General features: G+C 59.1%; 1 protein-coding gene across 1 annotated transcript in view; it reads right to left on the bottom strand.

The window, feature by feature from the left end:
• The window catches only part of LOC144489302 (cap-specific mRNA (nucleoside-2'-O-)-methyltransferase 1-like), a gene marked incomplete at both ends in the record, with an annotated part of 36,780 nt that overhangs the window by 10,378 nt on the left and 1,583 nt on the right, over positions 1 to 24,819 (bottom strand). The window contains 4 exons of the mRNA XM_078207178.1: positions 1,744 to 1,812; positions 1,907 to 1,998; positions 2,429 to 2,554; positions 14,685 to 14,816. Of these exons, the coding sequence (XP_078063304.1) occupies positions 1,744 to 1,812; positions 1,907 to 1,998; positions 2,429 to 2,554; positions 14,685 to 14,816 (419 nt within the window). The remainder of the gene's footprint in view (positions 1 to 1,743; positions 1,813 to 1,906; positions 1,999 to 2,428; positions 2,555 to 14,684; positions 14,817 to 24,819) is intronic.

Here is a 24,819-nt window from a genome sequence, read left to right as displayed (position 1 = left end):
GTGGGGGTACAGGGTGAGGGGGTGGGGGTACAGGGCGAGGGGGTGGGGGTACAGGGTGAGGGGGGTGGGGGTACAGGGCGAGGGGGTGGGGGTACAGGGCGAGGGGGTGGGGGTACAGGGTGAGGGGGTGGGGGTACAGGGCGAGGGGGTGGGGTTACAGGGCGAGGGGGTGGGGGTACAGGGTGAGGGGGTGGGGGAACAGGGTGAGGGGGTGGGGGTACGGGGTGAGGAGATGGGGGTACAGGGTGAGGGGGTGGGGGTACAGGGCGAGGAGATGGGGGGTACAGGGCGAGGGGGTGGGGGTACAGGGTGAGGGGTGGGGGTACAGGGTGAGGGGGGGTGAGGGTACAGGGTGAGGGGGGTGGGGGTACAGGGTGAGGGGGTGGGGGTACAGGTGAGGGGGTGGGGGTACAGGGTGAAGGGGTGAGGGTACAGGGTGAGGGGGGTGAGGGTACAGGGTGAGGGGGGTGGGGGTACAGGGTGAGGGGGTGGGGGTACAGGGTGAGGGGGTGGGGGTACAGGGTGAGGGTACAGGGTGAGGGGGTGGGGGTACAGGGTGAGGGTACAGGGTGAGGGGGTGGGGGTACAGGGTGAGGGTACAGGGTGAGGGGGTGGGGGTACAGGGTGAGGGGGTGGGGGTACAGGGGTGGGGGTACAGGGTGAGGGGGTGGGGGTACAGGGTGAGGGGGTGGGGGTACAGGGTGAGGGGGTGGGGGTACAGGGTGAGGGGGGTGGGGTACAGATGAGGGTACAGGGTGAGTGTGTGGGGGAACAGAGTGGGGGTACAGGATGAGGGGGTGGGGGTACAGGGTGAGGGGTGGGGGAACAGAGTGGGGGTACAGGGTGAGGGGGTGGGGGTACAGGGTGAGGGGGTGGGGGTACAGGGTGAGGGGGTGGGGGTACAGGGTGAGGGGGTGGGGGTACAGGGTGAGGGGGTGGGGGTACATGGTGAGGGGGTGGGGATAGTGTGAGGGGGTGGGGGTACAGGGCGAGGGGGTGGGGGTACAGGGCGAGGGGGGTGGGGGGTACAGGACGAGGGGGTGGGGGTACAGGGTGAGGGGGTGGGGGTACAGGGTGAGGGGGTACAGGGTGAGGGGGTGGGGGTACAGGGTGAGGGGGTGGGGGTACAGGGTGAGGGGTGAGTGTACAGGGTGGGGGTACAGGGTGAGGGGGTGGGGGTACAGGGTGAGGGGTGAGTGTACAGGGTGGGGGTACAGGGTGAGGGGGTGGGGGTACAGGGTGAGGGGGTACAGGGTGAGGGGTGGGGGTACAGGGTGGGGGTACAGGGTGAGGGGGTGGGGGTACAGGGTGAGGGGGTGGGGGTACAGGGTGAGTGTACAGGGTGGGGGTACAGGGTGAGGGGGTGGGGGTACAGGGTGAGTGTACAGGGTGGGGGTACAGGGTGAGGGGGGTGGGGGTACAGGGTGAGTGTACAGGGTGGGGGTACAGGGTGAGGGGGTGGGGGTACAGGGTGAGGGGGTGGGGGTACAGGGGTGAGGGGGTGGGGGTACAGGGTGAGGGGGTGGGCGTACAGGGTGAGGGGGTGGGGGTACAGGGTGAGGGGGTGGGGGTAACAGGGTGAGGGGGTGGGGTACAGGGTGAGGGGGTGGGCGTACAGGGTGGGGGTACAGGGTGAGGGGGTGAGTGTACAGGGTGGGGGTACAGGGTGAGGGGGTGGGGGTACAGGGTGAGGGGGTGGGGGTACAGGCCCACCCTGCTCGGGTCTGTTACTCACTAACTCACCGAATGGGGTTCATGTCAGAACGGCTTTGTTTCGAAACAGCTTTCACAAACTTCTCCGCCATCTGGATTCTGAAAGACGAACACTCCGGGGTCTGAGAAACACCAAAACCCAATGGAGCGACGGCAAAAACCCCCCAGAGAGCCAGAGTCAATGGCAGCTTACCTCTGATTGAAATGCTGCTCACGGATATCCGTCCCATTCAGAATGAGGGCATCAAGAATGTGGATGGAGCTAATTCGCCTCTGTGCCTTTCCCTGAAACCAGGAGAAAGTTAAATCAGGACCGAACCCCAGCCGAGCGAACCGTCACCGAACCCCAGCCGAGCGAACCCCAAACCCCGGCCCCCGAACCCCGGCCGAGAGAACCGTCACCGCGCCCCGGCCCCCGAACCCCGGCCGAGAGAACACCGGCCGAGAGAACCGTCACCGCGCCCCGGCCCCCGAACCCCGGCCGAGAGAACACCGGCCGAGAGAACCGTCACCGAACCCCGGCCGAGAGAACCGTCACCGAACCCCGGCCGAGAGAACCGTCACCGAACCCCGGCCGAGAGAACCGTCACCGAACCCCGGCCGAGAGAACCGTCACCGCGCCCCGGCCAGATTGCTGCTAAGTCCATGAGCAGCATGGATTCTCGGTTTTGGAGCGCTGCAGCTTTACCCTCTCTCTGCCCCTTTCCCAGCTCACCTCCCCTTTCAATTCCTGTAGGATTTCCACCTGGAGCAGGGTATCCCGTGGTAACTCTGTCTTGAAGTTTTCCAACTTCTTCCAGCGCATTGGCATCCCACCATCCCACAAATGGATCTGGCATTTCTGCAGAGGAACACAACACATGGCAATGTACACAGGGAGAGTGCAGCAATGTACACAGGGAGAGTGCAGCAATGTACACAGGGAGAGTGCAGCAATGTACACAGGGAGAGTGCAGCAATGTACACAGGGAGAGTGCAGCAATGTACACAGGGAGAGTGCAGCAATGTACACAGGGAGACTGCAGCAATGTCAGATCGATACTTCAATTGATCGCTGTTGGACACAAGGTACAGTTTGAAATGTCTTTCGTGTCTGTGTGAGGAATTGATATTTGCTTGTTGCTGGATAAAGGTGTATGTGCGTGGGGGGGTGAGGTTTCCAGCTCCACCTGACAGGCTCACGGTGTCAAATCTGAGAGAGTTGGAGAAGCAGAAAGTCACTGCTCGGAAGCAACGAACACTTCCCAGAGTGGAGAGATTTCCTTTGTTCTCAGATTACCCGGAAGCTCGGACAGTTCGAGTCAGACAGCGCAGAAAAGGCCCTTCACCCCATCCAGTCTGCTCCAATAATATCAACCACTAAAGTCACGCTAATCCCTCTGCCAGCACTTGTCCCATATCCCTGAATATTATGATGTTTCAAGTGCTCATCCAAATATTTTTGAAAAGTTGTAAGGTTTCCAGTCTCCACGACCCTCCCAGGCAGCGCATTCCAGATTCCCACCACCCTCTGAGTAAAAACGTCATAGAGTCAGAGAGGTTTACAGCATGGAAACAGGCCCTTCGGCCCAACTTGTCCATGCCACCCTTTTTTTTGAAACCCCTAAGCTAATCCCAATTGCCCGCATTTGGCCCATATCCCTCTATACCCATCTTACCCATGTAACTGTCTAAATGCTTTTTAAAAGACAATATTGTACCCGCCTCTACTACTACCTCTGGCAGCTTGTTCCAGACACTCACCACCCTCTGTGTGAACGAAATGCCCCTCTGGGCACTTTTGTATCTCTCCCCTCTCACCTTAAACCTATGCCCTCTAGTTTGAGACTCCCCTACCTTTGGGAAAAGATATTGACAATCTAGCTGATTTTATAGACCTCTATAACATAGAACATAGAACAGTACAGCACAGAACAGGCCCTTCGGCCCATGATGTTGTGCCGAGCTTTATCTGAAACCAAGATCAAGCTATCCCACTCCCTATCATCCTGGTGTGCTCCATGTGCCTATCCAATAATCGCTTAAATGTTTCTAAAGTGTCTGACTCCACTATCACTGCAGGCAGTCCATTCCACACCCCAACCACTCTCTGCGTAAAGAACCTACCTCTGATATCCGTCCTGTATCTCCCACCACGAACCCTATAGTTATGCCCCCTTGTAATAGCTCCATCCACCCGAGGAAATAGTCTTTGAACGTTCACTCTATCTATCCCCTTCATCATTTTATACACCTCTATTAAGTCTCCCCTCAGCCTCCTCCGCTCCAGAGAGAACAGCCCTAGCTCCCTCAACCTTTCCTCATATGACCTACCCTCCAAACCAGGCAGCATCCTGGTAAATCTCCTCTGCACTCCTTCCAGCGCTTCCACATCCTTCCTATAGTGAGGTGACCAGAACTGCACACAATATTCCAAATGTGGTCTCACCAAGGTCCTGTACAGTTGCAGCATAACCCCATGGCTCTTAAACTCCAACCCCCTGTTAATAAAAGCTAACACACTATAGGCCTTCTTCACAGCTCTATCCACTTGACTGGCAACCTTTAGAGATCTGTGGATATGGACCCAAGATCTCTCTGTTCCTCCACAGTCTTCAGAACCCTACCTTTGACCCTGTAATCCACATTTAAATTAGTCCTACCAAAATGAATCACCTCACATTTATCAGGGTTAAACTCCATTTGCCATTTTTCAGCCCAGCTTTGCATCCTATCTATGTCTCTTTGCAGCCTACAACAGCCCTCCACCTCATCCACTACTCCACCAATCTTGGTGTCATCAGCAAATTTACTGATCCACCCTTCAGCCCCCTCCTCTAAGTCATTAATAAAAATCACAAAGAGCAGAGGACCAAGCACTGATCCCTGCGGCACACCACTAGCAACCTGCCTCCAATCCGAAAATTTTCCATCGACCACCACCCTCTGTCTTCGGTCAGATAGCCAGTTGCCTATCCAATCGGCCAACTTTCCCTCTATCCCACACCTCCTCACTTTCATCATAAGCCGACCATGGGGGACCTTATCAAACGCCTTACTAAAATCCATGTATATGACATCAACTGCCCTACCTTCATCAACACACTTAGTTACCTCCTCAAAAAATTCTATCAAATTTGTGAGGCACGACTTGCCCTTCACGAATCCGTGCTGACTATCTCGGATTAATCCGCATCTTTCTAAATGGTCGTAAATCCCATCCCTAAGGACCCTTTCCATCAATTTACCAACCACCGAAGTAAGACTAACCGGTCTGTAATTACCAGGGTCATTTCTATTCCCTTTCTTAAACAGCAGAGGAACAACATTCACCATTCTCCAGTCCTCTGGCACCATCCCCGTGGACAGCGAGGACCCAAAGATCAACGCCAAAGGCTCTGCAATCTCATCCCTTGCCTCCCAAAGAATCCTAGGATACATTTCATCAGGCCCAGGGGACTTATCGACCTTCAGTTTATTCAAAACTGCCAATACATCCTCCCTCCGAACATCTATTTCCTCCAGCCTATCAGCCTGTAACACCTTCTCTTCCTCAAAAACATGGCCCCTCTCCTTGGTGAACACTGAAGAAAAGTATTCATTCATCACCTCGCCTATCTCTACTGACTCCATACACAAGTTCCCACTACTGTCCTTGACCGGCCCTAACCTCACCCTGGTCATTCTTTTATTCCTCACATAAGAGTAAAGAGCCTTGGGGTTTTCCTTGATCCGACCCGCCAAGGACTTCTCATGTCCCCTCCTAGCTCTCCTAAGCCCCTTTTTCAGCTCATTCCTTGCTAACTTGTAACCCTCAATCGAGCCATCTGAACCTTGTTTCCTCATCCCTACATAAGCTTCCCTCTTCCTTTTCACAAGACATTCCACCTCTTTTGTGAACCATGGTTCCCTCACTCGGCCATTTCCTCCCTGCCTGACAGGAACATACCTATCAAGGACATCCAGTATTTGTTCCTTGAAAAAATTCCACTTTTCATTAGTTCCTTTCTCTGACAGTTTCTGTTCCCAACTTATGCCCCCTAATTCTTGCCTAATCGCATCATAATTACCCCTCCCCCAATTGTAAACCTTGCCCTGCCGTACGGCCCTATCCCTCTCCATTGCAATAACAAAAAACACCGAATTGTGCTCACTATCTCCAAATTGCTCTCCCACAACCAAATCTAACACTTGGCCCGGTTCATTTCCCAGTACCAAATCCAATGTGGCCTCACCTCTAGTCGGCCCATCCACATATTGTGTCAGGAAACCCTCCCGCACACACTGCACAAAAACTGCCCCATCCAAACTATTTGACCGACAAAGGTTCCAATCAATATTTGGAAAGTTAAAGTCCCCCATGACAACTACCCTGTGACCCCCACACATATCCATAATCTGCTTAGCAATTTCTTCCTCCACATCTCTATTACTATTTGGGGGCCTATAGTAAACTCCTAGCAACGTGACCGCTCCTTTCCTATTTCTAACTTCAGCCCATATTACCTCAGTGTGCAGATCCCCCACGAAGTGCCTTTCCGCAGCCGTTAAACTATCCTTGATTAACAATGCCACTCCTCCACCTCTTTTACCAGCTTCCCTACACTTAGTGAAACATCTATACCCCGGAACGTCCAACAACCATTCCTGTCCTTGTTCTACCCACGTCTCCGTAATGGCCACAACATCGTAGTCCCAAGTAGCAATCCACGCCCCAAGTTCATCCACCTTGTTCCGGATGCTCCTTGCATTGAAGTAGACACACTTCAACCCACCTTCCTGTCTACCAGTACCCACCCTTGACCCTGATACCTTCCCCAATACCTCACCACCCTCACTGACTTCTGGACTACAACTCCCTTTCCCACTCCCCTGACAAATTAGTTTAAACCCCCCTGAAGAGCCGTAACAAATTTCCCTCCGAGGATATTGGTGCCCCTCTGGTTCAGGTGCACCCCGTCCTGTTTGTACAGGTCCCACCTTCCCCAGAACGTGTTCCAATTATCCACGTATCTGAAACCCTCCCTCCTACACCATCCCTGCAACCACATATTTAACTGCACTCTCTCCCTGTTCCTCAACTCGCTATCACGTGGTACCGGCAACGTACCAGAGATGACCACATGTTTCGTCTTGGCTCTCAGCTTCCAGCCCAGCTCCAGAAATTCCTGCTTTAAATCCCCGTCCCTTCTCTTACCTATGTCATTGGTACCAATGTGCACCACGACTTGTGACTGTTTCCCCTCCCCCTTCAGAATCTGGAAAACACGGTCTGAGACATCACGGACCTTGGCATCCGGTAGGCAACATACCATCCGTGAGTCTCTTTTGCTGCCACAGAACCTCCTATCTATCCCTCTAACTAACGAGTCCCCAATAACTATCGCCCTCCCGCTCTCCCCCTTTCCCTCCCGAGCCACAGAGACGGACACAATGCTGGAGATCCTCTCACTGCGGCTCCCCACTGGTATGTCATCCCCCTCAACCGTATCCAAAGCGGAATACTTGTTGCTAAGGGGAACGACCACCGGGGATCCCTGCACGGACTGTTTCCTCCCAGCCCCTCTCACCGTCACCCATCTGTTTTCAATCGTCGGAGTAACTGTATTCCTAAAGCTTGTGTCTATGGCCATCTCTGCGTCCCTGATGATCCTAAGTTCATCCAACTCCAGCTCCAGTTCCCTATCACGGTTTTGGAGGAGCTGCAGATGGATGCACTTCCCACAGGTGTAATCAGTAGGGACACTGTCGTCGTCCCTCACCTCAAACATAGTGCAAGAGGAACATTGCACTGCCTGCACACCCATCCCCTCTAGATACCTTGCCAGTACCAGGTAGAAAGTGCAAAAATGAATTCAACTCACCCCTACTCGCCCTTTCTGCCTAAGACCTGTGCGCCAAAGTCTTATAGCTCACACTCTGCTTCCCACACACTCCACTGCCCGCTCCCGACGCTGCCCGCTGTATACTGCAGCCTACCTTTTATACTTCACGCGCTTAAAAAACCCTTCCCAGACTCCTTTGCTGCCCACTTCTAGTTTTCACTTTAAACTTGAAAAACTGCTGTTAAAGAAAAGGCCAAAAAAATACACACACTAGCTGACTAATTAAATAAATAAACAATTCAATTAATCCAATTAATCTCTTACCAACACTGCTGCTTTCAATCACCCCTCTCAGCTTGCTCCAGTGGATCAATAAGGTCACCCCTCAGCCTCCTACACGCCAGAGAAAAAAGTCCCAGTCTATCCAGCCTCCCCTTATAACTCAATCCATCAAGTCCCGGTAGCATCCCAGTAAATCTTTTCTGCACTCTTTCTAGTTTAATAATATCCTTTCTATAATAGGGTGACCAGAACTGTACACAGTGTTCCAAGTGTGGCCTTACCAATGTCTTGTACAAATTCAACAAGACATCCCAACTCCTGTATTCAGTGTTCTGACCGATGAAACCAAGCATGCCGAATGCCTTCTTCACCACTCTGTCCACCTGTGACTCCACTTTCAAGGAGCTATGAACATGTACACCTAGATCTCTTTGTTCTGTAACTCTCGCCAACGCCCGACCATTAACTGAGTAAGTCCTGCCCTGGTTCAATCTACCAAAATGCATCACCTCGCATTTACCTGAATTAAACTCCATCTGCCATTCGTCAGCCCACTGGCCCAATTGATCAAAATCTCATTGCAATCTGAGATAACTTTCTTCACTGTCCACTATGCCACCAATTTTGATATCATAGAACATAGAACAGTACAGCACAGAACAGGCCCTTCGGCCCACGATGTTGTGCCGACCTTCATCTGAAACCAAGATCAAGCTATCACACTCCCTACCATCCTGGTGTGCTCCATGTGCCTATCCAATAACCGCTTAAATGTTCCTAAAGTGTCTGACTCCACTATCACTGCAGGCAGTCCATTCCACACCCCAACCACTCTCTGCGTGAAGAACCTACCTCTGATATCCTTCCTATATCTCCCACCATGAACCCTATAGTTATGCCCCCTTGTAATAGTTCCATCCACCCGAGGAAATAGTCTTTGAACGTTCACTCGATCTATCCCCTTCATCATTTTATAAACCTCTATTAAGTCTCCCCTCAATCTCCTCCGCTCCAGAGAGAACAGCCCCAGCTCCCTCAACCTTTCCTCATAAGACCGACACTCCAAACCAGGCAGCATCCTGGTAAATCTCCTCTGCACTCTTTCCAGCGCTTCCACATCCTTCTTATAGTGAGGTGACCAGAACTGCACACAATATTCCAAATGTGGTCTCACCAAGGTCCTGTACAGTTGCAGCATAACCCCACGGCTCTTAAACTCCAACCCCCTGTTAATAAAAGCTAACACACTATATGCCTTCTTCACAGCTCTATCCACTTGAGTGGCAACCTTTAGAGATCTGTGGATATGGACCCCAAGATCTCTCTGTTCCTCCACAGTCTTCAGAACCCTACCTTTGACCCTGTAATCCACATTTAAATTAGTCCTACCAAAATGAATCACCTCACATTTATCAGGGTTAAACTCCATTTGCCATTTTTCAGCCCAGCTTTGCATCCTATCTATGTCTCTTTGCAGCCTACAACAGCCCTCCACCTCATCCACTACTCCACCAATCTTGGTGTCATCAGCAAATTTACTGATCCACCCTTCAGCCCCCTCCTCTAAGTCATTAATAAAAATCACAAAGAGCAGAGGACCAAGCACCGATCCCTGCGGCACTCCGCTAGCAACCTGCCTCCAGTCCGAAAATTTTCCATCCACCACCACCCTCTGTCTTCGATCAGATAGCCAGTTACCTATCCAATCGGCCAACTTTCCCTCTATCCCACACCTCCTTACTTTCATCATAAGCCGACCATGGGGGACCTTATCAAACGCCTTACTAAGATCCATGTATATGACATCAACCGCCCTACCTTCATCAACACACCTAGTTACCTCCTCAAAAAATTCTATCAAATTTGTGAGGCACGATTTGCCCTTCACAAATCCGTGCTGACTATCCCGGATTAATCCGCATCTTTCTAAATGGTCGTAAATCCCATCCCTAAGGACCTTTTCCATCAATTTACCAACCACCGAAGTCAGACTAACCGGTCTATAATTACCAGGGTCATTTCTATTCCCTTTCTTAAACAGAGGAACAACATTTGCCACTCTCCAGTCCTCTGGCACCATCCCCGTGGACAGCGAGGACCCAAAGATCAAAGCCAAAGGCTCTGCAATCTCATCCCTCGCCTCCCAAAGAATCCTAGGATACATTTCATCAGGCCCAGGGGACTTATCGACCTTCAGTTTATTCAAAACTGCCAATACATCCTCCCTCCGAACATCTATTTCCTCCAGCCTATTAGCCTGTAACACCTTCTCTTCCTGAAAAACATGGCCCCTCTCCTTGGTGAACACTGAAGAAAAGTATTCATTCATCACCTCGCCTATCTCTACTGATTCCATACACAAGTTCCCACCACTGTCCTTGACCGGCCCTAACCTCACCCTGGTCATTCTTTCATTCCTCACATAAGAGTAAAAAGCCTTGGGGTTTTCCTTGATCCGACCCGCCAAGGACTTCTCATGTCCCCTCCTAGCTCTCCTCAGCCCCTTTTTCAGCTCATTCCTTGCTAACTTGTTACCCTCAATCGAGCCATCTGAACCTTGTTTCCTCATCCCTACATAAGCTTCCCTCTTCCTTTTCACAAGACATTCCACCTCTTTTGTGAACCACGGTTCCCTCACTCGGCCATTTCCTCCCTGCCTGACAGGGACATACCTATCAAGGACACCCAGTATTTGTTCCTTGAAAAAGTTCCACTTTTCATCAGTGCCTTTCCCTGACAGTTTCTGTTCCCATCTTATGCCCCCTAATTCTTGCCTAATCGCATCATAATTACCTCTCCCCCAATTGTAAGCCTTGCCCTGCCGTCCGGCCCTATCCCTCTCCATTGCAATAACAAAAGACACCGAATTGTGGTCACTATCTCCAAAGTTCTCTCCCACAACCAAATCTAACACTTGGCCCGGTTCATTTCCCAGTACCAAATCCAATGTGGCCTCACCCCTTGTCGGCCTATCCACATATTGTGTCAGGAAACCCTCCTGCACACACTGCACAAAAAGTGCCCCATCCAAACTATTCGTCCTACAAAGGTTCCAATCAATATTTGGAAAGTTAAAGTCCCCCATGACAACTACCCTGTGACCCCCACACGTATCCATAATCTGCTTAGCAATTTCTTCCTCCACATCTCTATTACTATTTGGGGGCCTATAGTAAACTCCTAGCAACGTGACCGCTCCTTTCCTGTTTCTAACTGCAGCCCATATTACCTCAGTGTGCATATCCCCCTCAAAGTGCTTTTCCGCAGCTGTTAAACTATCCTTGATTAACAATGCTACTCCTCCACCTCTTTTACCAGCTTCCCTACACTGACTGAAACATCTATACCCCGGAACGTCCAACAACCATTCCTGTCCTTGTTCTACCCACGTCTCCGTAATGGCCACAACATCGTAGTCCCAAGTAGCAATCCACGCCCCAAGTTCATCTACCTTGTTCCGGATGCTCCTTGCATTGAAGTAGACACACTTCAACCCATCTTCCTGTCTACCGGTAACCACCCTTGACCTTGATACCTTCCCCAATATCTCACCACCCTCAACATTGACTTCCGGACTACAACTCCTTTTCCCACTCCCCTGACAAATTAGTTTAAATCCCCCTGAAGAGCCGTAGCAAATTTCCCTCCCAGGATATTGGTGCCCCTCTGGTTCAGGTGCACCCCGTCCTGTTTGTAGAGGTCCCACCTTCCCCAGAACGTGTTCCAATTATCCACGTATCTGAAACCCTCCCTCCTACACCATCCCTGCAACCACATGTTTAAGTGCACTCTCTCCCTGTTCCTCAACTCGCTATCACGTGGCACCGGTAGCGTACCAGAGATGACCACATGTTTTGTCTTTGCTCTCAGCTTCCAGCCCAGCTCCCGAAATTCCTGTTTTAAATCCCCGTCCCTTCTCTTACCTGTGTCGTTGGTACCAATGTGTACCACGACTTGTGACTGTTTCCCCTCCCCCTTAAGAATCCGGAAAACACGGTCCGAGACGTCACGGACCCTGGCATCCGGTAGGCAACAAACCATCCTCGAGTCTCTTTTGCTGCCACAGAACCTCCTATCTATCCCTCTAACTGACGAGTCCCCAATAACTATTGCCCTCCCGCTCTCCTCCTTACCCTCCTGAGCCACAGGGACGGACTCAGTGCCGGAGATCCTCTCACTGCGGCTCACCACTGGTATGTCGTCCCCCTCAACCGTATCCAAAGCGGAATACTTGTTGCTAAGGGGAACGACCACCGGGGATCCCTGCACGGATTGCTTCCTCCCAGCCCCTCTCACCGTCACCCATCTATTTTCATTCCTCGGAGTAACTGTATCCCTAAAGCTTCTGTCTATGGCCACCTCTGCGTCCCTAATGATCCTAAGTTCCTCCAACTCCAGCTCCAGTTCCCTTACATGGTTTTGGAGGAGCTGCAGATGGGTGCACTTCCCACAGGTGTAATCAGCAGGGACACTGTCGTCGTCCCTCACCTCAAACATAGTGCAAGAGGAACATAGCACTGCCTGCACACCCATCCCCTCTAGATACCTTGCCAGTACCAGGTAGAAACAGCAAAAAATGAATTAACTCACCCCTGCTCGCCCTTTCTGCCTAAGCCCTGTGAGCCAAAGCTTACTAACCATGCAAACTTACTAACCATGCCCCCTATATTCTCATCTAAATCATTAATATAAATGACAAATAACAGTGGGCCCAGCACTGATCCCTGAGGCACACCGCTGGTCACAGGCCTCCAGTTTGAAAAACAACCCTCTACAACCACCCTCTGGTTTCTGTCAAGAAGCCAATTTTGTATCCATTTAGATACCTCACCCTGGATCCCATGAGATTGAACCTTACGCAACAACCTACCATGCGGTACCTTGTCAAAGGCCTTGCTAAAGTCCATGTAGACAACATCAACTGAACTGCCCTCATCTACCTTCTTGGTTACCCCTTCAAAAAACTCAATCAAATTTGTGAGATGATTTTCCACTCACAAAGCCAAGCTGACTGTCCCTAATCAGTCCTTGCCTCTCTAAATGCCTGTAGATCCTGTCTCTCAAAATACCTTCCAACAATTTACCCACCACAGATGTGAGGCTCACCGGCCTGTAGTTCCCAGGCTTTTCCCTGCAGCCCTTTTTAAACAAAGGCACAACATTTGCCACTCTCCAATCTTCAGGCACCTCACCCATGACTATCGATGATTCAAATATCTCGGCTAGGGGACCCACAATTTCCTCCCTAGCCTCCCACAATGTCCTGGGATACACTTCATCAGGCCCCAGGGATTTATCTACCTTGATGCGCTTTAAGACTTCCAGCACCTCCTTCTCTGTAATATGTACACTCCTTAAGAGATCACTATTTATTTCCACAAGTTCCCTAACATCCAAGCTTTTCTCAACAGTAAATACTGATGAGAAATATTCATTTAGGATCTCACCCATCTCTTGTGGATCTGCACATAGATGACCTTGTTGATCCTTAAGAGGCCCGACTCTCTTCCTTGTTACTCTTTTGCTCTTTATGTATTTGTAGAAGCTCTTTGGATTCTCCTTTGCCTTATCTGCCAAAACAATCTCGTGTCCCCTTTTTGCCTCAAGTGTTTTCTCAAATCCCCTTTTAATCTCCTGCCCCTGCAATTTCCAGCGTCGCTTCCCACAGCAGCCTGGGATACAATTCATCTGGGCCTGGGGATTTGTCCATTTTTGAGCCAGGCATAGCCTCCGATACCTCCCCATTTCCTGTGTCAAACTGTGCAAGTTCCTCACAGTCCCTTTTCCTGAATTCCGTACCTACAAGATGATCAGAGGATTTGATAGGGTGGATAGTGAGAGCCTTTTTCCTCGGATGGTGTTGGCTAGCACGAGGGGACATAGCTTTAAATTGAGGGGTGAGAGATATAGGACAGATGTTAGAGGTAGGTTCTTTACTCAGAGAGTAGTAAGGGCGTGGAATGCCCTGCCTGCAGCAGTGGTGGACTCGTCAACGTTGAGAGCGTTCAAGTGGTTATTGGATAAACGTATGGATGATATTGGAATAGTGTAGATTAGAGGGGCTTTAGATTGGTTCCACTGGTTGGTGCAACATCGAGGGCCGAAGGGCCTGTACTGCGCTGTAATGTTCTATGTACATTCTCCTTCTCCAGAGTGAAAACCAATGAGGATTATCCATTTAAAACCTTTCCAATGTCCGATGGCTTCACACACAGATTGTCCCTTGCTCTCTAATGGGCCTACACTTTGTCTTGTCCTCAGCTCTGATGAAGGGTCACCCAGATTCGAAACGTTGGCTCTTTTCTCTCACAGATGCTGTCAGACATACTGAGATTCTCTAACACTTACTGCTTTTGTTTCAGATTCCAGCATCCGCAGTATTTTCCCGTTATCTACGGGCCCTACTCTTTCCCCATCATGTATTTACAAAATAGTTTAGGATTCTCCCTAACCGTGTTTGCAAGACCTTTCTCATGCCCCCTGTGGGCCCCCCATTCTCCCTCTGCTCCCGGGCTCTGGCTCTCTGGTGTTCCCACCTCTCTGAATGTGTCATCCACGAATTACTGAGCGTTGCTGATGCACCACGATGATTCCAGCTGCCCCTGGGGCTTTGAGAGCTGGAGCTCAGGGTTCTGCAGTTGGCAGCACTCTGTGTCTGTCTGGGCTGTGGCAGACAGCAGGAGATGGATTTCTACAAGAAGCAATGATAGTTTCATGGTCATGATGAGTGAGACGAACATTATATCCAGATTTACTGCTGCATTGAATTTAAATCAGCTGCATCTGTGTGCCCAGAGTAGGAATCAGGAATCCATTCTCATCACCGTCATGTTGTTATCTGTGCATTGCCGACCAGCCAATTATTATAATCATTGCAGCACTTACCCCCATACCCAGGAGAAAGGACGGCTGGCCACCAGCCACCATACAGCGATAGTCCAACACGTGGCTAATCTTCTCAATCACCTGTGCAGACAGCAGGGTGGGTTTATAGCTGAAAGTATCCATGTCCGTGCCCTGAGAGAGACAGAGAGAATATAAACAACAGAGAGAAAGCAGAAGGCCGGCGACACCGACACTGAGCCGGCGACACCGACACTGAGCCGGCGACACCGACACTGAGCCGGCGAGACCGATACAGAGCCGGAGACACCAACACTGAGCCGGCGACACCGATACTGAGCCGGCGACACCGACACTGAGCCGGCGACACCGACACTGAGCCGGCGACACCGACACTGAGCCGGAGACACCGATACTGAGCCGGCGAGGGCAGCGCAGAGCCGAAGACACCGACACTGAGCCGGAGACACCGACACTGAGCCGGCGACACCGACACTGAGCCGAAGACACCGACACTGAGCCGGCGACACCGATACTGAGCCGGCGACACCGACACTGAGCCGGCGACACCGATACTGAGCCGGCGAGACCGACACTGAGCCGGCGACACCGACACTGAGCCGGCGACACCGACACTGAGCCGGCGACACCGACACTGAGCCGGAGACACCGATACTGAGCCGGCGAGGGCAGCGCAGAGCCGAAGACACCGACACTGAGCCGGCGACACCGATACTGAGCCGGCGACACCGACACTGAGCCGGAGACACCGATACTGAGCCGGCGAGGGCAGCGCAGAGCCGAAGACACCGACACTGAGCCGGCGACACCGATACTGAGCCGGCGACACCGATACTGAGCCGGCGACACCGACACTGAGCCGGCGAGACCGACACTGAGCCGGAGACACCGATACTGAGCCGGCGAGGGCAGCGCAGAGCCGGAGACACCGACACTGAGCCGGCGACACCGACACTGAGCCGAAGACACCGACACTGAGCCGGCGACACCGATACTGAGCCGGCGACACCGACACTGAGCCGGCGACACCGATACTGAGCCGGCGAGACCGACACTGAGCCGGCGACACCGACACTGAGCCGGCGACACCGACACTGAGCCGGCGACACCGACACTGAGCCGGAGACACCGATACTGAGCCGGCGAGGGCAGCGCAGAGCCGAAGACACCGACACTGAGCCGGCGACACCGATACTGAGCCGGCGACACCGACACTGAGCCGGAGACACCGATACTGAGCCGGCGAGGGCAGCGCAGAGCCGAAGACACCGACACTGAGCCGGCGACACCGATACTGAGCCGGCGACACCGACACTGAGCCGGCGAGACCGACACTGAGCCGGCGAGACCGACACTGAGCCGGCGAGGGCAGCGCAGAGCCGAAGACACCGACACTGAGCCGGCGACACCGACACTGAGCCGGCGACACCGATACTGAGCCGGCGACACCGACACTGAGCCGGCGACACCGATACTGAGCCGGCGACACCGACACTGAGCCGGCGAGACCGACACTGAGCCGGCGACACCGACACTGAGCCGGCGACACCGACACTGAGCCGGCGACACCGATACTGAGCCGGCGAGACCGATACTGAGCCGGCGAGACCGACACTGAGCCGGCGAGGGCAGCGCAGAGCCGAAGACACCGACACTGAGCCGGCGACACCGACACTGAGCCGGCGAGACCGATACTGAGCCGGCGAGACCGACACTGAGCCGGCGAGACCGACACTGAGCCGGCGACACCGACACTGAGCCGGCGAGACCGACACTGAGCCGGCGAGACCGACACTGAGCCGGAGACACCGACACTGAGCCGGCGACACCGATACTGAGCCGGCGAGACCGATACTGAGCCGGCGACACCGATACTGAGCCGGCGAGACCGATACTGAGCCGGCGACACCGATACTGAGCCGGCGACACCGATACTGAGCCGGCGAGACCGATACTGAGCCGGCGACACCGATACTGAGCCGGCGAGACCGACACTGAGCCGGCGAGACCGACACTGAGCCGGCGAGACCGATACTGAGCCGGTGACACCGACACTGAGCCGGTGACACCGACACTGAGCCGGCGACACCGACACTGAGCCGGAGACACCAACACTGAGCCGGCGACACCGACACTGAGCCGGCGACACTGACACTGAGCCGGCGACACCGACACTGAGCCGGCGAGACCGACACTGAGCCGGCGAGGGCAGCGCTGAGGCGGAGACACCGACACAGAGCCGGCGACACTGACACTGAGCCGGCGAGGGTAGCGCTGAGGCGGAGACACCGACACTGAGCCGGCGACACCGACACTGAGCCGGCGACACCGACACTGAGCCGGCGACACCGACACTGAGGCGGAGACACCGACACTGAGCCGGCGACACCAACACTGAGCCGGCGAGGGCAGCGCTGAGGCGGAGACACCGACACAGAGCCGGCGACACCGACACAGAGCCGGCGAGGGTAGCGCTGAGGCGGAGACACCGACACTGAGCCGGCGAGGGTAGTGCTGAGCCGGCGACACCGACACTGAGCCGGCGAGGGTAGTGCTGAGGCGGAGACACCGACACAGAGCCGGCGACACTGACACTGAGCCGGCGACACCGATACTGAGCCGGTGACACCGACACAGAGCCGGCCAGGGCAGCGCTGAGGCGGAGACACCGACACTGAGCCGGCGACAACGACACTGAGCCGGCGAGGGCAGCGCTGAGGCGGAGACACCGACACTGAGTCGGCGACACCGACACAGAGCCGGCGACACCGACACTGAGCCGGCGAGGGCAGCGCTGAGGCGGAGACACCGACACAGAGCCGGCGACACCGGCACAGAGCCGGCGAGGGCGGTGCAGAGCCGGCAAACACCGACACAGAGCCGGCGAGACCGACACTGAGCCGGCGACACCCACACAGAGCCGGCGACACCGGCACAGAGCCGGCGAGGGCGGCGCAGAGCCGGCAAAACCGACACAGAGCCGGTGACACCGACACAGAGCCGGCTACACCGATACTGAGACGGTGACACCGACACAGAGCCGGCGACACCGACACAGAGCCGGCGACACCGACACAGAGCCGGCGACACCGACACAGAGCCGGCGACACCGATACTGAGCCGGCGACAGCGACACAGAGCCGGTGACACCGACACAGAGCCGGCGACACCGGCACAGAGCCGGCGCCACCGGCACAGAGCCGGCGACACCGACACAGAGCCGGCGACACCGACACAGAGCCGGCGACACCGACACAGAGCCGGCGACACCGGCACAGAGCCGGCGACACCCGCACAGAGCCGGCGACACCCACACAGAGCCGGCGACACCCACACAGAGCCGGCGACACCCACACAGAGCCGGCGACACCCACACAGAGCCGGCGACACCCACACAGAGCCGGCGACACCCACACAGAGCCGGCGACACCCACACAGAGCCGGCGACACCCACACAGAGCCGGCGACACCCACACAGAGCCGGCGACACCCCACACAAGCCGGCGACACCCACACAGAGCTGGCGACACCCCACACAGAGCCGGCGACACCCACACAGAGCCGGCGACACCCACACAGAGCCGGAGACACAGACACAGAGCCGGCGACACCCACACAGAGCCGGAGACACAGACACAGAGCCGGCGACACCCACACAGAGCCGGCGACACCCACACAGCCGGCGACACCCACACAGAGCCGGCGACACCCACACAGAGCCGGCGACACCCACACAGAGCCGGCGACACCCACACAGAGCCGGCGACACCCACACAGAGCCGGCAAGACCGACACTGAGCCGGCGACACGGACACTGAGCCGGCGACACCGACACTGAGCCGGTGACACCGACACAGAGCCGTAGACACCGACACAGAGCCGGCGACACCCACACAGAGCCGGAGACACCCACACAGAGCCGGAGACACCCACACAGAGCCGGCGACACCCACACAGAGCCGGCGACACCCACACAGAGCCGGCGACACCGACAGAGAGCCGGCGACACCCACACTGAGCCGGCGAGACCGACACTGAGCCGGCGACACCCACACAGAGCCGGCGACACCCACACAGAGCCGGCGACACGGACACTGAGCCGGCGACACCGACACTGAGCCGGCGACACCGACACTGAGCCGGCGACACCCACACAGAGCCGGCGACACCCACACAGAGCCGGCGGCACCGACACTGAGCCGGAGACACCGACACTGAGCCGGTGACACCGACACAGAGCCGGAGACACCGACACAGAGCCGTAGACACCGACACTGAGCCGGAGACACCGACACAGAGCCGGCGACACCCACACAGAGCCGGCGACACCGACAGAGAGCCGGCGACACCCACACTGAGCCGGCGAGAGCGACACTGAGCCGGCGACACCGACACTGAGCCGGTGACACCCACACAGAGCCGGCGACACCCACACAGAGCCGGCGGCACCGACACTGAGCCGGCGACACCGACACTGAGCCGGTGACACCGACACAGAGCCGGAGACACCGACACAGAGCCGTAGACACCGACACTGAGCCGGAGACACCGACACAGAGCCGGCGACACCCACACAGAGCCGGCGACACCGACAGAGAGCCGGCGACACCCACACAGAGCCGGCGACACCCACACTGAGCCGGCGACACCCACACTGAGCCGGCGAGACCGACACTGAGCCGGCGAGACCGACACTGAGCCGGCGACACCCACACAGAGCCGGAGACACCCACACAGAGCCGGAGACACCCACACAGAGCCGGAGACACCCACACAGAGCCGGCGACACCCACACAGAGCCGGCGACACCCACACAGAGCCGGCGACACCCACACAGAGCCGGCGACACCGACACAGAGCCTGCGAGACCCACACAGAGCCTGCGAGACCCACACAGAGCCGGCGACACCCACACAGAGCCGGCGACACCCACACAGAGCCGGCGACACCCACACAGAGCCGGCGACACCCACACAGAGCCGGCGACACCGGCACAGAGCCTGCGAGACCCACACAGAGCCTGCGAGACCCACACAGAGCCGGCGACACCCACACAGAGCCGGCGACACCCACACAGAGCCGGCGACACCCACACAGAGCCGGCGACACCCACACAGAGCCGGCGACACCCACACAGAGCCGGCGACACCCACACAGAGCCGGCGACACCCACACAGAGCCGGCGACACCCACACAGAGCCGGCGACACCCCACAGAGCCGGCGGCACCCACACAGAGCCGGCGGCACCGACACTGAGCCGGCGACACCGACACTGAGCCGGCGACACCGACACTGAGCCGGCGACACCGACACTGAGCCGGTGACACCGACAGAGAGCCGGAGACACCGACACAGAGCCGGCGACACCCACACAGAGCCGGCGACACCCACACAGAGCCGGCGACACCGACAGAGAGCCGGCGACACCCACACAGAGCCGGCGAGACCGACACTGAGCCGGCGACACCCACACTGAGCCGGCGAGACCGACACAGACCCGGCGAGACCGACACAGAGCCGGAGACACCCACACAGAGCCGGAGACACCCACACAGAGCCGGCGACACCCACACAGAGCCGGAGACACCCACACAGAGCCGGAGACACCCACACAGAGCCGGAGACACCCACACAGAGCCGGCGACACCCACACAGAGCCGGCGACACCCACACAGAGCCGGCGACACCCACACAGAGCCGGCGACACCCACACAGAGCCGGCGACACCCACACAGAGCCGGCCGACACCCACACAGAGCCGGCGACACCCACACAGAGCCGGCGACACCCACACAGAGCCGGCGACACCCACACAGAGCCGGCGACACCCACACAGAGCCCGCGACACCCACACAGAGCTGGCGACAGCCACACAGAGCCGGAGACACCGACACTGAGCCGGCGAGACCCACACAGAGCCGGAGACACCGACACTGAGCCGGCGAGACCCACACAGAGCCGGCGACACTGAGCCGGAGACACCGACACTGAGCAGGTGACACCCACACAGAGCCGGCGAGACCGACACTGAGCCGGAGACACCGACACTGAGCCGGCGAGACCCACACAGAGCCGGAGACACCGACACTGAGCCGGCGAGACCCACACAGAGCCGGCGACACTGAGCCGGAGACACCGACACTGAGCAGGTGACACTGAGCCGGAGACACCGACACTGAGCCGGCGACACCCACACAGAGCCGGCAACAGTGAGCCGGCGACACCAACACTGAGCCGGCGACACTGAGCCGGAGACACCGACACTGAGCAGGTGACACTGAGCCGGCGACACCGACACTGAGCCGGCGACACCAACACTGAGCCGGCGACACTGAGCCGGAGACACCGACACTGAGCAGGTGACACTGAGCCGGAGACACCGACACTGAGCCGGCGACACCGACACTGAGCCGGAGACACCGACACTGAGCCGGCGACACCGACACTGAGCCGGCGACACCGACACTGAGCCGGCGACACCGACACTGAGCCGGCGACACCGACACTGAGCCGGCGACACCGACACTGAGCCGGCGACACCGACACTGAGCCGGCGACACCCACACAGAGCCGGTGACACCGACACTGAGCCGGCGACACCCACACAGAGCCGGCAACAGTGAGCCCGGCGACACCAACACTGAGCCGGCGACACTGAGCCGGAGACACCGACACTGAGCAGGTGACACTGAGCCGGCGACACCGACACTGAGCCGGCGACACCAACACTGAGCCGGCGACACTGAGCCGGAGACACCGACACTGAGCAGGTGACACTGAGCCGGAGACACCGACACTGAGCCGGCGACACCGACACTGAGCCGGAGACACCGACACTGAGCCGGCGACACCGACACTGAGCCGGCGACACCGACACTGAGCCGGTGACACCGACACTGAGCCGGCGACACCCACACAGAGCCGGCAACAGTGAGCCGGCGACACCAACACTGAGCCGGCGACACTGAGCCGGAGACACCGACACTGAGCAGGTGACACTGAGCCGGCGACACCGACACTGAGCCGGCGACACCGACACTGAGCCGGTGACACCGACACAGAGCCGGCGACGCCCACACAGAGCCGGCGACACCCACACTGAGCCGGCGACACCGACACTGAGCCGGAGACACCGACACTGAGCCGGCGACACCGACACTGAGCCGGCGACACCGACACTGAGCCGGTGACACCGACACTGAGCCGGCGACACCGACACTGAGCCGGCGACACCCACACAGAGCCGGCAACAGTGAGCCGGCGACACCAACACTGAGCCGGCGACACTGAGCCGGAGACACCGACACTGAGCAGGTGACACTGAGCCGGCGACACCGACACTGAGCCGGCGACACCGACACTGAGCCGGTGACACCGACACAGAGCCGGCGACGCCCACACAGAGCCGGCGACACCCACACAGAGCCGGCGACACCGACACTGAGCCGGCGACACCGACACTGAGCCGGCGACGCCCACACAGGGGGCGAGGGGGAGGGGAGGAGGCGATGGGGTGAGGGGAGGAGGGGGAGCAGGCGTGGGGGGAGGGCGAAGGGCCGAGGGGGAGGGGGAAGGGCCAAGGGGGGCCAGGGGGCCGAGGGGAGGGGGCCGAGCGGAGGGAGCCGGCTGGGGGGGGGGGAAGGGGTCCGGGTGGGGCTGGAGGGTGCGGAGGGGGTGCGGGGGGAAGGGGTGGTGGGGGCCGGGGGGGGGAGGGGTCTGGGGTGGGGTCGAGGTCGAAGGGGCGGGGGTGAGGGGGAGAGGGGGCGAGGGGGAGGGGGGCGAGGGGGGCGAGGGGGAGGGGGCGAGGGGGAGGGGGGCGAGGGGGAGGGGGTGAGGGGAGGGGGCGAGGGGGAGGGGGCGAGGGGGAAGGGGGCGAGGGAGAGGGGGGCGAGGGGGAGGGGCGCGAGGGTGAGGGGGGCGAGGGGGAGGGGGGCGAGGGGGAGGGGGGCGAGGGGGAGGGGGGCGAGGGGGAGGGGCGAGGGGGAGGGGGGCGAGGGGGAGGGGGGCGAGGGGGAGAGGGGAAAGGGGAGAGGGGGAAAGGGGGAGAGGGGGAAAGGGGGCGAGGGGGAAAGGGGCGAGGGGGAAAGGGGGCGAGGGGAAAGGGGGCGAGGGGGAAAGGGGGCGAGGGGGAAAGGGGGCGAGGGGGAAAGGGGGCGAGGGGGAAAGGGGGCGAGGGGGAAAGGGGCGAGGGGGAAAGGGGGCGAGGGGGAAAGGGGGCGAGGGGAAAGGGGGCGAGGGGGAAGGGGGCGAGGGGAAAGGGGCGAGGGGGACGGGGAAAGGGGCGAGGGGGACGGGGTGAGGGCGAGGGGGAGGGACAGGGCGAGAGGGCGAGGGGGAGGGACGGGGGCGAGGGACGGGGGCGAGGGGGAGGGACGGGGGCGAGGGTGAGGGGGCGAGGGGGAGGGACGGGGGCGAGGCGAGGGTGAGGGGGCGAGGGGTAGGGGGCGGAGGCGAGAGGGCGAGGGAGAGGGGGCGGGGGCAGGGGGGTGGCGAGAGGGCGGGGGCGAGAGGGCGGAGGCGGCGTGGGTGCGATGGGGAGGGGGCGATGGGGAGGGGGCGATGGGGAGGGGGCGGGGGAGGGGGAGGGGGCGGGGGAGCGAGCGGGGGGAGGGGGCGTGGGGGAGGGGTCGCGGGGCGGGGTCGCGGGAGGGGTCGTGGGGAGGGGTCGCGGGGAGGGGTCGCGGGGAGGGGACGCGGGGGAGGGTCCCGGGGGAGGGGTCGCGAGGGAGGGGTCGCGGGGGAGGGGTCGCGGGGGAGGGGTCGCGGCGGAGGGTCGCGGGGGAGGGGGGCGAGGGGGGAGGCGAGGTGGAACGGGACAGGGTGGGGGCGAGGGGGAAGGGGACGGGGTGTGGGCGAGGGGGAAGGAGACGGGGTGGGGCGAGGGGGAAGGGGACGGGGTGGGTGTGAGGGGGAAGGGGACGGGGCGGGGGGCGAGGGGGAGGGAGGGGGTGGGGGCGAGGGGGAAGGGGACAGGGTGGGGGGCGAGGGGGAGGGAGAGGGGTGGGGGGCGAGGGGGACGGGGTGGGGGGTGAGGGGGGCGGGGTGGGGGTGAGGGGGAGGGGGACGGGGTGGGGGTGAGGGGGATGGGGTGTGGGTGAGGGGGACGGGGTGGGGGTGAGGGGGAAGGGGACGGGGTGGGGGGTGAGGGGGAGGGAGAGGGGTGGGGGGCGAGGGGGGAGGGAGAGGGGTGGGGGGCGAGGGGGGAGGGAGAGGGGTGGGGGGCGAGGGGGGAGGGAGAGGGGGTGGGGGGCGAGGGGGGAGGGAGAGGGGTGGGGGGCGAGGGGGATGGGGTGGGGGGTGAGGGGGACGGGGTGGGGGGTGAGGGGGACGGGGTGGGGGTGAGGGGGACGGGGTGGGGGTGAGGGGGACGGGGTGGGGGTGAGGGGGACGGGGTGGGGGTGAGGGGGACGGGGTGGGGGTGAGGGGGAAGGGGACGGGGTGGGGGGTGAGGGGGAAGGGAGAGGGGTGGGGGGCGAGGGGGGAGGGAGAGGGGTGGGGGGCGAGGGGGGAGGGAGAGGGGTGGGGGGCGAGGGGGGAGGGAGAGGGGTGGGAGCGAGGTGGAAGGGGACGGGGTGGGGGCAATGGGGGGGGGGGAGAGGGGTGGGGGCGAGGGGGAAGGGGACGAGGTGGGGGGTGAGGGGGAAGGGGACGGGGTTGGGGGTGAGGGGGAGGGAGAGGGGTGGGGGGCGAGGGGGAAGGGAGAGGGGTGGGGGGCGAGGGGGGAGGGTGAGGGGTGGGGGGCGAGGGGGGAGGGAGAGGGGTGGGGGCGAGGGGGGAGGGAGAGGGGTGGGGGCGAGGTGGAAGGGGACGGGGTGGGGGCAATGGGGGGGGAGAGGGGTGGGGGCGAGGGGGGAGGGAGAGGGGTGGGGGCGAGGGGAAGGGGACAGGGTGGAGGCGATGGGGGAGAGGGAGAGGGGTGGGGGCGAGGGGGAAGGGGACGGGGTGGGGGTGAGGGGTAAGGGACAGGGTGGGGGCGAGGGCAAGGGGACGGGGTGGGGGCGAGGGGCGAGGGCAAGGGGATGGGGTGGGGGGCGAGGGCAAGGGGACGGGGTGGGGGCGAGGGGCAAGGGGACGGGGTGGGGGGCGAGGGGCAAGGGGACGGGGGTGGGGGTGAGGGGTCGGGGTGGGGGCGAGGGGCAAGGGGACGGGGTGGGG

The sequence above is a fragment of the Mustelus asterias genome, unplaced genomic scaffold (genome assembly GCF_964213995.1).
Source record: "Mustelus asterias unplaced genomic scaffold, sMusAst1.hap1.1 HAP1_SCAFFOLD_2107, whole genome shotgun sequence".
Taxonomy (NCBI): domain Eukaryota; kingdom Metazoa; phylum Chordata; class Chondrichthyes; order Carcharhiniformes; family Triakidae; genus Mustelus; species Mustelus asterias.
Note: the sequence above shows the minus strand (reverse complement) of the source record. Positions and strands in the feature narration are given on the sequence as shown.